The sequence below is a fragment of the Limanda limanda genome, chromosome 8 (assembly GCF_963576545.1).
Source record: "Limanda limanda chromosome 8, fLimLim1.1, whole genome shotgun sequence".
NCBI lineage: Eukaryota > Metazoa > Chordata > Actinopteri > Pleuronectiformes > Pleuronectidae > Limanda > Limanda limanda.
Window position 1 is genome coordinate 8518581 of NC_083643.1, and position 16012 is coordinate 8534592.

Genomic DNA, 16012 nt, shown 5'->3' on the forward strand with positions numbered 1-16012 from the left:
AATTCAACCAGCTGACACAAATTATGTCTTGTTTCCTCCTCTTCCAGGTATTGTGTCCCTTTCCGCAGCCTGAGGAGACAAACATCCATATCCCAAGATGCAGTTGTGCAGGTGGGCCGGCAGCTGGAGATCACACCTACCAGGACAGGTAGGAGGCGTGGCTTACAGTTGCAGAATGAAAGTGAGAGGTGCAGAGGGCCGAGTGACTGACAGTCTAAAGGGCAGAAATAGAGATTACACTTGTTAGGACTTGAACAATGTGGTGGATAGTGTAACGTAGACATGGAAACGAAGATGCCGGGTTTTACTTGTTTTTTGAATTTGAATCCTCTGTTATGAGATAAGTATGTTTATTTGTTGCTGATTAGGACCGACTGCAGCTGTAGCAGTTTTAATTATTCATCTTATAGTTTTTTTCTTTTTTATACGTCTGACCTGGATACCTTTCACCTGAGATTCACCCATTCGAGCCTCATGGACTGTTCTGCTCCAGCTGCTTCTTTTTCTAACAAGGATGTGACTGCTGTCTCTGTAAATAGTCTAATTTGTTATTGACACAACTTGGAAGGAACCCGTTCTGTTGCATACAGGCATAGAGGTCCTGGATCCAGAGTTTCAGCCTCAGTTTTGTGTGTGTTTGTGTATATTCTTCCCTTCAACCATGCAGTCTGCAGGACCGGAGATTGAGGATTCCTTTGACTTTCTTTTTAAAATCATCCTCATTGGGGACTCGGATGTGGGGAAGACGTGCGTGGTTCAGAGATTCAAATCTGGCATTTTCATCGAAAAGCAGCAAAACACCATCGGGGTCGACTTTACTGTTCGTACCTTGGACATCGATGGCAAGAAAATCAAGGTAAGTAGATGTGTTTGTTATTACATATGTTTGCAAACCTGAGTCCAGTTTGCTTCAGACATATGGTGCTACTGCACAATCATTTTCACAGGTATAAAGTCATTAAAATGTGCATTTTTATGAATATATATTCACGAAAAACATGCATGTGAGATGTATCTGTACTTACTTTAGTCTTTAAGTAAATAGTACGTCTGCTTGTTTCAGTTGATCAGTGTTTTTCCTACGTTAGTAAGAGGAGTGGCTGCTCCTTTAAATGACACCATCTCTGTGTTAGCTTTCTGGGTGTGTTAACTTGTTAACTGCCTGTCATGCTAATGAGGGGCTCTGTTGACATGAGCAGTTCACAAAAATGTTTAACTCTACATTTCCTCTAATATAATATAATAACTGTATATAAATACTTTTTTGTTGCTCTTAGACCCACAGTTTGCAGCCTCTTTAGTTACACTGGAATGGTGTGTTTTATTTGTGTGTTATCACAGATGCAGGTGTGGGACACAGCCGGACAGGAGCGTTTCCGTACCATAACACAGAGCTACTACCGCAGTGCACATGGGGCGATGGTGGCCTACGACATCAGCCGCCGCAACACGTTTGAATCCGTCCCCCACTGGATCAGGGAGGTGGAGCAGTACGGAGCTTCCAGCGTGGTCCTGATACTCATAGGTGAGAAGAAATAAAAGTTGTCAGTCAGTGTGGTTCCCAGAGCTTGTTTCCTCCTCAGCCTTGTCAGATGAGCTCTAGTGACCCACCCATGATGCTCTATGTGCTCCTTCACTCAGAATGGACAGTGCCTCGGCTGGGTCTCGTTTTGAAATTTGCATTTGTACCGATTGTGCACGTTTAAAGCTGAATGTTTCATTCACTAACTCACTACTTTCCACTGATGCACTCTGCGCTCCAGCAGGTGGCGATGTTCATGTGTTACAGCTGTGGTTTGAAGTTTACAGGCTATGGTTGCAGTAAATATACAAAAGATCAGACTCTGGTGATGCTAGTGACACATTGAGTTGTAGCTATTTTAATAATTGTTTGATTGTTTAGACAAATCTTTTTTCGCACTCTTTGAGGGACATGTGTCCATTGTTGGAATTCCCTGCAATATACCAAAAACACATCAATTACACGCAAATATTTTGGAACTTCAGTGTTTTATTTGAAAGTTTTGGTTTGACCTGTGGAGATGTGGTTCTATCAGCTGTACTTGCTCCCCACGATACAGCATAATTTTTCAAGTCAAAATTCTGAACACTGCCAGTTTCTAAAATGTGAGAATTTGATGCTTTTCTTTCTATATGATAATAAGTGAACTATAAATTCATCGTTTTGGGGTTTCGTACAATCAGCAGGTTCTCTAAAAACATTTATTTTGAGTGGCGTCCATCATGGGCAACACCTCTCACCCCCTACATGACAATGTGGGGTCCCTGAGCAGCTCCTTCAGCAGCAGACTGTTACACCCACGGTGTAAGAAGGAGAGGTTCCGCAGGTCCTTCATCCCGGCTGCAGTCAGGCTCTACAACACCAGCACCACCTGATAATGTTGTAGTCCCTGTCTATTATCTTTATCTCCACTCAACCTCTCACCATAGCTGTATTTGTATTTTTATTTTTGTTATTTATTTTTAATTTTTTTACTCAGATCACTACTATGCACAATAATATTCAACACTTTACATCTATATTTATATCATGGTCACTTATAATGGTTACATTGCAATATTTATATTTTCCTTTATACTATCTTGTAGTATTATTTATTTTATGGTCACTTACTTTTAATTATTTTTTCTGTATCATGGTCACTACTGTTGCAATATTACTTATAATACTTTTGTTTTCATTACAATAACACTCACATCACTCCACTTTCTCCCCAGTACCTGCTTTTGCACAGTGTCTGTTTTGCAGGTTGTTTTTGTTTTCTGTATATTTTTACTCTCATTATGTGTAGTTTAGTAGTGTATATATTTTGATCTTTCTTTTTTATTGTTGCTTCGGCACTGTTATTTAAATTCAGTTTTTCTCTTTTTTGCTGTAACAAGTGAATTTCCCCGTTGTGTGGATAAATAAAGAAATCTAATCTAATCTAATATCCACTGCGTTTTCAATATTTGCTCTGTTCACCTGCGCAGGTAATAAGTCCGACCTCCTGGATCAGCGGCAGGTGTTGTTCGAGGACGCCTGCACTCTGGCAGAAAACAACGGTGTCCTCGCTGCTCTAGAAACCTCAGCCAAGGAGGCCCAGAACGTGGATACGGCATTCAACCTCATGGCCCGGGAGCTGCTGGCACGCAACGGCATGCCGATGGTGGACGAGGCTTCTCAAGACCCGTCTCAGTTCATGCTGAATAACAGCTCTCACCCTGTGTTTGGTACTGGGTCTTCAGATAAAAAGTGTGGGTGCTGAGCGGACTGAGAGAGGAATGTGTAGATTAAGAATTGTCTGAAAAAATTGTGACGGCAGCCTGAAAACTAAATGTATGTTTAAAACAAAAAGAGCAGGGAGGTTATTTACATGATTTTTTTAAAGAAGTGCATCGTTGTATTGTGTGAATCAATGTAGGTTTTGTTATTATTATTTATATGGCTGAAAAACCTCCATCGCAGGTTTTAAATGGGAAATGTATTTGTAATATTCTCCTGAGGATAACTGCTGCTGAATGTGATGACTTTAGAAACCACACCTCTGCCAGAAGACTCTGTAAACACACTGTTTTCACTTGATGTGCAGTTTTTGTGCCTTTTTTAATTGTCCTCTCACACAGTATGGCTATTACAGTACATTCCCAGTGTTTAACGGTTTCAACCTGTAATTGAAGTCAAATACAAATCATACATTTTTATACCTGTCACTTACAAAGATGACAAACAGCACTACGACATTTTGACTAGTGCTGGTGATGTAATTAAATATTCTCTCCACAAAAAAATACAGAAATTCACAAATCCTTCATAAAATTTTCACAACTAAAACTACTGGACAGAAAAATAGCACCTTTTTCATTGCTTTGAACACTGTGGTAATTGCAGATCCTCTATAAAATAAAACATTAGGCTAAATCTAATCTGGTGAGGTACTAAACTGAGACCTGGCAACTTAATCTCATCAGCATTAGTGGTTACATGTTCATCCTAGTTTAAAAACAAATCCAGCTGAAATGTGAGAGCAGTGCAAACAAGCAGCAGGACGGCTCTACATGAGACCTGCTGGGGTCTGTGTATCTGGGAAGGCAAGATGACCTAGTTTGGCAAATAACAGACTGTTGAGAAAATAATCAAATCCATCTTTATCTGCGACACTGTCAACAGATCTTTTCTGGATCAGTCTAGACCCAAAAGATTTCTCAGCTCTGGTCATTGAACATACAGATATTTCATTTCAAGTTTCGCAAAAAAAGAAAGTAACTCAGCGCCTACACTATCTGTAAAGGACATCTGATATTATTGTGTACAAAGGTAAGGAAGGGCAGACGTCAGACTATACAGTGTAGTTTAAGCGATAAGAGACAGTGAGGCGTGTATTGTTTGTGAAAAATATATTAATTTAAAAAACATGACGCATTAAAACGTCTATATCCTTTATATATTTGGTTAAAACTTGTTGTTGCAGCCGATTCTAGGGCACTTGAGGAAAATCTTGAAGAATTAGTTACAGTAACAGCTACATCTACCCTGTGGATAAGTTTATATTTAAAACAGAATACACACCCTTGAGCTTCTGCTACAATTTGTAAGGATGTGTTGGAGCTGGTCCTACTCCAGGGGCCAGCCCTCCTGCTCGAACACCAGCTCCACCGCCTCCTTTACATCCTGCACAATAAAGGACGGCTGCGTGAGGCTGGGGTCAAAGCGGAAGTCCCGGTGGCCGTGGAAGATGTGCTGCTCTGTGACGGTCTGCGTTGTGTCCGAGGGCAGCTCCTCCTGGTCTCTGCTGTACACGCCAGTGCACACCAGGATGGAGCTGCACTTGTCTGGAAGATCTTCCTCTGCCCCGTATGCACTGGACGCTCCGCCAAGCTCGGCTGATGTCATCTTAGGGACATCGTCCACAGTTTCTGCAGAGGGCTCGAGACCACTTCCCCCACTCTTAGCCTGCTTCCGGGCCTTGGAAGACCGAGAAGCCTGGAGGTAGCTGTTGTAGAGGTTGGCGCCGTATATATCTGCCATGGGATTGTCGCTATAGATGGAGATAACAAAAGGAAAGGTCAACGTTTTTCTGTTTAAATAAAACAAATAGGGAATAACTAAATGATTCAAATTCAGGAGATAACTGGCTCACCCTATAGCATACAGCCTCTTCACCGGTGTGGTCCAGCCGAGTCTCTCCGCCTGCTGTCTGACCAGCAGCTCAGCGTAGTTGTACGTGACAACGCTGGGTTTACCGATCAGAGCCTCGTACTTCAGATCATAGCCTGTGATCTTCTTGTACAGGCTTTCCAAGCACACCAGAAACATACCGTGACCAAACCTGTAACACACGGATAATAACACATTTACCATAATAACTCCGTGGTCCTACAGATCCTCTAATAGTGTCTTTGGGTTTGATGTACATAATATAATAGTGTGCATCTTTAAACGCTAATGCACCGTACCTGGGATCCTTGGCCTCAGCCATCCACAGCAGGTCCATGTTACAGGCCAGGACCGGGATGTGAGGGTACTGTACGGAACTCCAGGCGTTGTCTAGGTTCCCGTTTGTCATGAGCACATCAACAATAAGCTGCAGGTTTGTCTCCCATCTGATTGGCTCGCCGAATAAAATCACAGCTGTGCAAACAAACGGGTGAGGAGAGAAGTTTTACAAAGTACAGCCATAAATGTTAAGAGCTACAGCGGTCACCGTCAGTGGAAACATACCGTCTATCGGCCGTAAGCCTTTGGTGGGTGGAATCTGTAAGACATAAGCAACCGGTGAGATGATATATCCATGTCTGAATATATACTGGCTTTAGTGGGAATGCTTACACTGCTTTTGGGCCGTCGGTTTTGATCGACGATATCGAGAAGAGGATATGCATCTCTGAGCATATCAATGGTAACAACATCCTGAAAGCCCAGGCTGAAGTTTGGGGAGTTAAAGTCAAACACAAACATGTGGAGGTAAGAGCCACAAGGCACATGTGAAAAACCTACATATAACCTTGGTTGGTTCTTGGATAATTTGTTCTTCAAGTATAATTTGCTTTAAAGCAGAATAATGTCGCTTTAACTGAGCAACAGCGCCCCCTGCAGCCAAAAGTAGTGATTTAATCTGTTGGGATCCGTGTTTTGAACTGATTTACATTTCAGTTTATTCGTGAACTCACTGGAGTCTGATTCTGGCAGTTTAAGTTCCTCACTTCTCACAGGAGATCGAACACATCGTCAGACTGATTTCCTCTCAAACTTGATTAGATAAAAAAGTAAAACATTCACACTATGAATCAACTATTAAATGAGAGCTTATTCCAAATGAGAAAAAGAAACAAACCGGCCATCACTTCTCCATTAGGAATGAAATGAGTAAGTAAGAAATCAGTGACAACTCTCCGGTGCGACCCTCAGGAAGCAAAGGGCAAATAGAACAAACACTGATAACAAAGTAGGGCACAAGTGCACTGAATACACAGAACATGTTATAAAGTAAACATCCAGAGTGACTGCAGGAACCGTAGAGTTAAGACAGGATACTTGTGAGCGACCTCCTCCACCGGACCCTGCCCAGACACCAGCACGCGCATTTTGTGTAACTGAGTGAACATTCGCAAAGGACTGTGGGAAAGCATCACCTGGTCAGGAGACACCTTGGATCAACAGAGGAAGAAAAGAGTGAAAAACAGAGACAAATCAAACTGAGGAAGCTCAAAAGAAAATCAGTTTTTTTACCTCCACCTCCAGCAGATGTGACAGATGTTCGGCTTTTGTCTGTCTCATGCAGTTCCCAGCATTGGTGACAAACACCACGGGCACCTTGTATTTCCCGTCGCGGTCCACCAGGTTCTTGAAGCACTGCTTGGCGGCAGGGATGAGCGTCCTGCCCCTCACCAGCACCCCATCGATATCGAAGAGGAGCCCGAAGGAGCCGGGGCCCTGAGGATGGGCCTAAGAGGGGGGGCAAAGAGCAGAGAAAAATGCAAAGCTGTTAAAAGTTATTGATTGACTGTGATGTATGGCATCTTGATTGCGTCAGTTTAGATAGAGGGAGCCGGGTTGGATTTACTCTCAGGCTGTAAGAATCACACAGCAGAGATTTAATGGAGGGGATAAATCACTGATGAGGGAAGTGGGTGAATGAGATCGTAATAACTGCTGTTGTGAGTGTGTGATGTAATCAACTCTTTGTGTGTGTGTGTGTGTACGTGTGTGTGTACGTGTAGAGATAGATGTCCTTGTGAGGACCGTTTGAACCCTAGAACCTACAGAGTGAGGACATTTTGGCCAGTGCTCACTTTCAATGGGCTGGTTTGGAACTTAAGACATGGTTAGGGTCAGAATTAGGTCAGAGTGATGGTTGAGGTTAGGGTAAGGGGCTAAGCAATGCCAATGAAGTACAAGGAGTATTCTCAGAAGTACAAAGAGTACTCAGAAGTACAAGATTGGGGGTGTATGTGCTCCTACATTTCGTATATCTTGTATTATTGAGCACAGCAGCCATTAGTTTAGTGTTAAAGGACTGAAAGATCGTGTCCTTCATCTCCCCTCGTCTTCTTCGTGTGTGTAAAGTGTGAGTGAATGCTCCACTTACATGGCTGTAGGGTCTGGAGGTGGAGGACACGCCGGGGACATGTCCTGCTGCTCCCTCGCAGCTGAACCTCAGCAGCTTCAGGACTCTGCTCACAGAGACGAGTTTCTGCATCGCTCCAGGCAGCGGTGAGTTTAACAACGGCACACTTTACTCCACTAAAGATAAAGCTGGTGACCGTCAGTGGACGTATCTCATGATGCCACAGTGCTGAACTCTTCTTCTTCTTCTTCACGGTGTCAGTGGAGCTGTCTCCCTTCACAACAGCAGCTCTGCTCAATGGAGGCGCATGCGCAGAGGAGCCGGGACCTCAAAACTTCCTGTTCTACCACGTCACGAAATATCCCCCCGGAAGTTTCTCTTATTAGGGCCCGAGCACAGACATCAAAGGTGTCTGGTGAGACCCTATTGAAATTGTAAGGATTTTTATTAGGGCCCGAGCACTGATCAAAGGTCAGGGAGGTCCCTATTGTTATTGTAAGGATTATTAGGGCCCGAGCACCGAATGGTGAGAGGCCCTATTGAAATTGTAATGATTATTATTATTTTTCCGGCAAAAGGATGGGCTTTTTGAGGGCTTTAACGTGCTCAAAAAGTTATGAAACTTTGCAGTAAATTAGTAAGTGGTGAAAATTTACGTATTCTGGAGTATTTGGAAATGGGCGTGGCAAAATGGCTCAACAGCGCCCCCTGGAACCCAGCCCCTAGGTTTCCACATAACCGTTTTTCACCAAAATCGGGCAAGAGGTGTATCGTGACTAATCATGAAAAAAAGTCACAAGGGGCATTATGAAAAACGCAACAGGAAGCCCGCCATTTTGGATTTAGTGGCCATTTTGGCCATTTTGGCGATTTTTACTTTAATGTACTTGTCCCAGGGTTTTCATCAAATCAACTTCAAATTCAGATGAGTGTCATCACAACAAGATAGAGAAAAAAACTGACTTAAAAAATCAACTTTTCGTCACACCGTGTGACCGTGGCGTGGCATCAAAGTTTGATTAAACGCCATCAAAACACGAGGTTCTGTATCTAGGACAAACACGATCCAATCGAGTCCAAACTAGACACATAAGACAAGAGTCCCGGCTTGATGACATCTGCACTGAAATCATGACTTAATATCACAGCGCCCCCTGGTGGCAACAGGAAATGTCTGTTTTTTTGCATGTCTTACACTTGGATGTATTTCTCCTCATCCACTGACCTCAACCATGTCAAACTGTATCAAATGGGTCTCAAGACATTGATAATGAAGATATAAGATTACTGTGACTTTTCGTCAAACGCCATACTAATGGCGTGGCATCAAAGTTCATCAACTGGCCATGACACACGAAATTGCTGTAACTTCCGTGTTCATGGTTCCATCTCACTCAAACTACATGTATGTATTAACATCCCCCCCCTGAAGATATTCATATGGTTTAAAGAAATGGGCGTGGCAAAAAAACTAACTAGCGCCCCCTAAAGGGCAGCCCCGGCACTACGATTGGTTGACATGTACAAAAATTGAGTATGGCATGTGTCTTTTCATGACAAACAAATAAGTCTCTTGGATCGATATGTTAGACCAAACAGGAAGTCCGCCATTTTGGATTTAGTGGCCATTTTGACCATATTCCACATTTTTACTTTGACATACTTGTCCCAGGGCTTTCATCAGTTCATCTTTAAATTCAGATGAGTGTCATCACAACAAGATGGAGATAAAAAATGATTTAGGGATTGTTTTTTCGTCACACCGTGTGACCGTGGCGTTACGTCAAAGTTCATCAACTCGCCGTGAAACACGAAATGCTGTAACTTCAGTGTTCATGGTTCTACCTCACTCAAACTACATGTGTGTATCATCAGCCCCCCCCCTGAAGATATTCATATGGTTTCAAGGCCGTGTGACCGTGGCGTTGAAGTTTGATTAAACGCCATCAAAACACGAGGTTCTGTATCTCTGACATATATTGTCCAATCAAGTCCAAACTAGACATGTAAGACTAGAGTCCCAGCCTGATGACATCTACACAGAAATCATGACTTTAAATCACAGCGCCCCCTAGTGGCTACAGGAAGTGAAGCGTTTATTGTCCAATTGAGTCCAAACTAGACATGTAAGACTAGAGTCCCAGCCTGATGACATCTAGACAGAAATCATGACTTTAAATCACAGCGCCCCCTGGTGGCTACAGGAAGTGAAGCGTTTATTGTCCAATTGAGTCCAAACTAGACATGTAAGACTAGAGTCCCAGCCTGATGACATCTACACAGAAATCATGACTTTAGATCACAGCGCCCCCTGGTGGCTACAGGAAGTGAAGCTTTTATTTTTATTTTTCTTCTTCTTCAGGCAAATTAATTGGCTTTTTGAGGGCTTTACCATGCTCAACTTCTTACCAAAATTTGCAGAAAGTTAGAAAGTGGTGAAAATTTACGTATTCTGAAGGAATTTTCAATGGGCGTCGCAAAATGGCTCAACGGTGCCCCCCGAGACCCCTGGAACGTGTTCACATTGACCGGTCTTCACAAAAATCGATATACAGGTGTATCATGACCAGACAAACAAAAAAGTCTTCAGGTGCAATTGGAAAAACACAACAGGAAGCCTGCTATCTTGCATTTAGTGGCCATTTTGGCTATATTCCACATTTTTACTTTGATGTACTTGTACCAGGGTTTTCATCGGATCAACGTCAAATTGAGATGAGTGTCATCACAACAAGATGGAGATAAAAACTGACTGACACATTTTTTTTTAGTCACACGGTGTGACCGTGGCGTGGCGTCAAAGTTTGATTACACGCCATGAAAACACGATGTTCTGGCTATTAAAACACTATGTTCTGTACATACATCGACCATGAATCCTTTGATGCTGAGTCGGTCAAATATCAAAGGAATCTTTGTTTTTATTATTATTTTCAGGCAAAACGCATGCAACGCTTCAAAATGCATGTGCTCGGGCCCGCCCAGTGCTGCTTTGCAGCCCTAGAAATTTAATTTATTGTTATTATTATTCATTATTATTATTATTCAGGCAAATGAATTGGCTTTTTGAGGTTTTTAATTATTATTATTTATTATTATTACTCAGGCAAATGAATTGGCTTTTTGAGGGCTTTAACATGCTCAACTTCTTACCAAAATTTGCAGAAAGTTAGAAAGTGGTGAAAATTTACGTATTCTGAAGGAATTTTCAATGGGCGTCTCAAAACGGCTCAACGGTGCCCCCGAGACCCCTGGAACGTGTTCCCATTGACCAATCTTCACAAAAATCGATATACAGGTGTATCATGACCAGACAAACAAAAAAATCTTTAGGTGCAATTGGAAAAACACAACAGGAAGCCTGCTATTTTGCATTTAGTGGCCATTTTGGCCATATTCCACATTTTTTGTTTGATGCACTTGTACCAGGGCTTTCGTCAGATCAACTTCAAATTGAGATGAGTGTCATCACAACAAGATGGAGATAAAAACTGACTGACGGATTTTTTTTTAATCACACGGTGTGACCGTGGCGTCAAAGTTTGATTACAAGCCATTAAAACACGATGTTCTGTAACGCAGACTTACATGGACCATGAATCCTTTGATATCAGTCTTCCTAGATCAAAGGAAACTTTATGTCTTGCAAAGGTCATGTCTCTTTCTCTCTCAGAACTGGTTATTTTTGCTTTTTCAGACAAAAAGCATGCAATGCTTCAAAATGCATGTGCTCGGGTCCACCCAGTGCTGCTTTGCAGCCCTAGAAATTTTAGTTATTATTATTATTTATTCTTCTTATTATTTTTCTATATGTTATCTTAATGAATGTATTTGAATTGAAACTTCATATTTTACATTTTTACCATCATTTGAGAAATATCAAGAAAAGAGAAATACCAAAATACAGGCAGCTCAAAGTTTCAGATTAAAGAAATGTTTTGAGTATGTGTAAAGAAAAATGCAAATCTTTTCTATTTTTATATAAATTTTTTCAATTTTCATTCTTACATTGAACCTACTTACTACTGTTAAGTTCAACCAATTAAAGTTAAGAAGATAGAAAGTTATTTTTAACTATAACTTTACTTTACTACATCTAAAAGGAACAGGTGACTGAAGGCTCTTACGTGGATCCCTGCAAAGCCTCTATCGACCTCCATCAAAACTTTCCCAAAACAGGGAATAATAATTATATTTGATGCTCTCATGCCCACTTTTGACCATTCTAATGGAATACTTGTTGAATGAGTTACTGAAAGCAGTGTTTTGAACAGGTGTCAGTGCATTTTGTCATGGGGTCAGGTGTTTATTTCTAAAATTCTGAGTATGAGTGTATATGGTTGGTGGGATTAATTACAAGCTAATTATTGCAATCATAATAACATAAACATGTTTCTTTAAAATGTTGCCATTGCTGTGGATCAGCCATTCTCTGGGCGCTGCTTCTAAACTCAGCCTACCATGTTGCAATCTTTTATAGGACGACTTCCATGATGTTCTACTTAGGCCAAGGGACTAATCACCAACGTTTATTCCTCCTGTTCACAACGTATCTTACTTTATTCTTATTTAATTACATTTATTTGCTTCTCTTAATTGTTCTCCTCATTGAAATGTAGGTGGTAAATCGAATGTCAAATTAACTTACCCTCCTGTGTAAAATCCATGGAACACTAGTGGAATGGAGCAGAACGAGATATTTTTGACAAAGGACCACAAACGGCAGATAATAATCAATCAATCAATTGATAAGAAAACGCTTGGGTCAAATAAGTCACAGACCTTCAAACTCTTGTGTCTGTCTCGGTTTTAATCTTCCACTCTCCACCTTTGCTTCATTTCAAGTTCCCACACATCCACTTTCTTTTTCCCCCCGACCTAGCAGTTATTATTATAGCAGTTTATCAGGAAGAACTGCTATTCAATTGTTCGTCTTAAACACAACACTTCTTACTAGAATCCCTCGGACTGACTGACGTGCCCATACACATATATACACACACACACACACACACACACACACACACATGCACAAAACTTGTCAATCCCCTGTCAACCTAATTTGCTTCGAACATGGAGAATGGAGACGCCCTCCTCTAATGAGAACAAATCTCCAAATCTTTTCTTCCTCCCTCTCCCAGTTTCCCTTTCCTTACTTCATTCTCTCCATCTCCTCACCCCCACTCCACCCTCGGTCCCTCCAACCTTTGCTTCCTGCCTTTTAATATTGTAGCCATCTCGCTCATGCCACCAATTAGCGACATAATAGACCAGTGGGCTGCTGTGACTGACTGCTTGGACCTCAGTGTTCCAGTGAAGGGGCACAGGACAGATGTAAAAACCAGAGAGAGGTGTTATGAAATGGTACCAAAAATGTCCTTTCTCTGTCTTCAAAAAAATCTGAATCCGACTGTTTATAGAGATGGATGAAAAGTCTCCTCTCACTCCAGTCCCAAAATTAAGCCAAAATATCCTTTATTCTGGCCCTGCCATCTTGCACTTTTGACTTAATTTTGAAACAGTCTCTGCAAGATATGGACATATATTTTTAAAACCAAATTTACCAAACAAAATAACACTTGGACAAACACCACAGTGATACAAACTACCTTAATTACTAAATTTTACGTATTTTCGGACCTTTTAGATTGGTCCATGTCCCATCTGCTAACGTAGAGGAGGCAGGGTTTATATCCTATACTGCAGCCAGCCAACAGGGGGCGATCCAGATAATTTGGCTTCACATTTGGGGCTCTGTCTCTTCGTCCATCTTAACATACAGTCTGGTTCAGAGAGAGTCGTGTGTCATGCTATTTAAATAGTGCCTCACTGAGCCATTTTGCCTCATTGGGCCATTTTGCATCCCATATAAAATCCCTTAAAAAAGTATATATTACCTAATGTATCTATATTACACAACATTAAACATGATGGTTCACAAAAGTTTGTCTTTACATAATGCAGACAGTTGATTATCAAAATCATATAATCCAGCAGCATTTCTAGAGACTGACCTCGTCTTAGAATATTTCTTTCACATATATCAAGACAGTGAGAGCTCTGTTTGTAAACAAGAGGACAAAAGAGGCAGAACAGTAGCTCAAAAACCTCTTTGATATTGTGTTCCTCTTGTCCCTCCCATCCCATTTTCAGGTGCCTACAAAAATACCATAACTGCACCTTCAGCACACTTGACCTCAGCTTTTACCCTATGAACGTTTCCCTCCCTCGTGTTATTGTTACAGGTTTGGTTTAGCTCTCTGCGTTGGTGGACAGCTTGGACACACACACCTCTGAGCTGAGGGGGTCTGTGTTATGTAGGTTAATACGCTTATTCAGACAAAACACACACCTCTGACAGTGTGTCTGGCTGCGGGCTCGTCTCTGTCTGTCACTATGTGCTTAAGTGGTGATCGGTGGAACCTCCCGCCGTTTGCATTTGATTTTCTTTTTCATTCGATTTTATTTCTCATAAACATCTTCCATTAAAGGTTTTCATTAATGTTGTTTTATATTATGATCTCACGCAATGTCTCCAACGGCGACTAGTGCTAAAGAGGCCATTGTTGCTCATTAATAAATGAGGTTTTTTTTTTGTTGTTCATGCTAAACTGGGATAAGCATATTCATAAGGGCAGACATCTTTCAGACAGCTTTGAGTGAATCCGGAGGGTCTGTTTTCTCACTGTGTTCTTGTTTGTGCCGATACATAACCCCGTTTGTTGACCACAGTCCCGCCCCATTAACTCCCATGATCCTCTGTGTCACAGACGCAGTGACAGAAACAAGCAAGACAGAGAGAGAGCAAGACACATACGGCCCCATTTTCACACTTGAGAGAGCACGCCCCCCGGATTACAGAATAAATTGGTCAGGGTTACAAACTGATTACCATGTCATGTTGCATCTTTATTCTCATACATAATAAACAATGAGCGACCATTAAAACGTGTTGCACGCAGTGGCCCCCACCTCCGTCCCAACCAGACTAATCAAAACAACACATAAAACCACTGTGTCCTTAACTGAGTCCTGTGAGGAGTAAAGCAACAAGTTTAATGTTTTCATTTACACAAAGGGACATATTTACAATGGCATGGAGCATTTAATAATCTAGCATTTGAAGAATGATTGTCTCTAATCGTACCGCAACTTAATTGAAACTTGTTGGTTTGTTTGCTTACCCAAAAACGACTTATGGGATTTTCAAGAGACTTGGAGTGATGAGAAATGGGATGGATATGGACAAAGGGGAACATGTTTTTTCTCTTTCCTCCACATTACAAGATGTTTTTAGTTTTTTTGTTGGTTTTTGTGTGATTTTAAAATGTACTGGTTGTAACTTGTGCCTTTTCAAGCTCTGGGGAAAAAACTGTGATCTTTAAAAAAATCTATGCCTGTGTCATATTTCACTAATTTTCCTGTTTTTTACATTATATATATTGGTCATTGTTCCATTCATATTTGTATTATCCTTACACTTAAGTTTTGCACGTTACTTATTACTTACTGATGACTATTTGACTCTTGCTGCTGTAATATGCGGACTAATAAAATATCATCTTATCTTATCTTATTTGAAAATATCAAATACGCAGGGTAGACTCATACAAATAATTGTAATATTTATATGCTATTATGTATCTTCAATAGATAACAAATTAGACAGCACAGATTCACATAGTGTCTTTCTGAAGTAGAAGTGAGTTAAAAAAAATGATACATATACTATCTGTCATATCTGTATATATTCAGGTTCATTCACTGCCATCTCCTTTGAGGTGAAATTTGTGCATACATTTTTCTGTTTAGGTTTTTATGATGTGAACTATAAGGATTAGAACATCATAGTAAGTGCAGCGCGAGGCTTTAACAGTGTGAGGCAGTCTGATCGAGACTCTTTAGTATCACTATATTTCATTGTGTTCCCAATGAATTTAGCTGCAGCAGAGATATAATTATTATTATTAGGGCCCGAGCACAGACATCAAAGGTGTCTGGTGAGACCCTATTGAAATTGTAAGGATTATTAGGGCCCGAGCACAGACATCAAAGGTGTCTGGTGAGACCCTATTGAAATTGTAATGATTATTATTATTATTATTCAGGCAAATGAATTGGCTTTTTGAGGGCTTTAACATGCTCAACTTCTTACCAAAATTTGCAGAAAGTTAGAAAGTGGTGAAAATTTACGTATTCTGAAGGAATTTTCAATGGGCGTCGCAAAATGGCTCAACAGTGCCCCCCGAGACCCCCGGAAGGTGTTCCCATTGACCTGTCTTCACAAAAATCGATATACAGGTCTATCATGACCAAACAAACAAAAAAGTCTCTGGGTGCAATTGTAAAAACAAAACAGGAAGCCTGATATTTTGTATTTAGTGGCCATTTTGGCCATATTCCACATTTTTTCTTTGATACACTTGTACCAGGGTTTTCATCGG

The 16012-nt window shown here is 41.1% G+C and overlaps 2 protein-coding genes across 2 annotated transcripts; one reads left to right on the forward strand and one right to left on the reverse strand.

Annotated features, from left to right (window-relative positions):
- The first annotated feature begins 87 nt into the window (after positions 1 to 87).
- Positions 88 to 3586, forward strand: LOC133009047 (ras-related protein Rab-19). Its single transcript, XM_061076454.1, has 4 exons — positions 88 to 148; positions 668 to 856; positions 1342 to 1525; positions 2995 to 3586. The coding sequence occupies exons 1-4, from the start codon at positions 98 to 100 to the stop codon at positions 3267 to 3269; spliced, it is 699 nt and encodes a 232-aa protein (XP_060932437.1). The 5' UTR covers positions 88 to 97; the 3' UTR covers positions 3270 to 3586.
- hdhd5 (haloacid dehalogenase like hydrolase domain containing 5) lies at positions 3576 to 7853 on the reverse strand. Its single transcript, XM_061076453.1, has 8 exons — positions 7590 to 7853; positions 6731 to 6946; positions 6536 to 6648; positions 5831 to 5924; positions 5723 to 5756; positions 5458 to 5632; positions 5142 to 5330; positions 3576 to 5039 (listed from the first exon to the last, which is right to left on the reverse strand). Exons 1-8 carry the CDS (start codon positions 7698 to 7700, stop codon positions 4616 to 4618), a joined length of 1356 nt encoding a protein of 451 aa, XP_060932436.1. The 5' UTR covers positions 7701 to 7853; the 3' UTR covers positions 3576 to 4615.
- Between the last annotated feature and the right edge of the window lie 8159 nt (positions 7854 to 16012).

Excerpts from the sequence above, each read along its gene's own strand:
- LOC133009047 (XM_061076454.1), top strand. The coding sequence starts at position 98 with ATGCAGTTGTGCAGGTGGGCCGGCAGCTGGAGATCACACCTACCAGGA. Across the intron at positions 149-667 it reads GATCACACCTACCAGGACAG|TCTGCAGGACCGGAGATTGA; the intron begins GTAGGAGGCGTG and ends TCAACCATGCAG. Across the intron at positions 1,526-2,994 it reads CGTGGTCCTGATACTCATAG|GTAATAAGTCCGACCTCCTG; the intron begins GTGAGAAGAAAT and ends TCACCTGCGCAG.
- hdhd5 (XM_061076453.1), bottom strand. The coding sequence starts at position 7,700 with ATGCAGAAACTCGTCTCTGTGAGCAGAGTCCTGAAGCTGCTGAGGTTC. Across the intron at positions 6,947-7,589 it reads CCTCCAGACCCTACAGCCAT|GCCCATCCTCAGGGCCCCGG; the intron begins GTAAGTGGAGCA and ends CCCCCCTCTTAG. Across the intron at positions 5,757-5,830 it reads ACCGACGGCCCAAAAGCAGT|ATTCCACCCACCAAAGGCTT; the intron begins GTAAGCATTCCC and ends TATGTCTTACAG.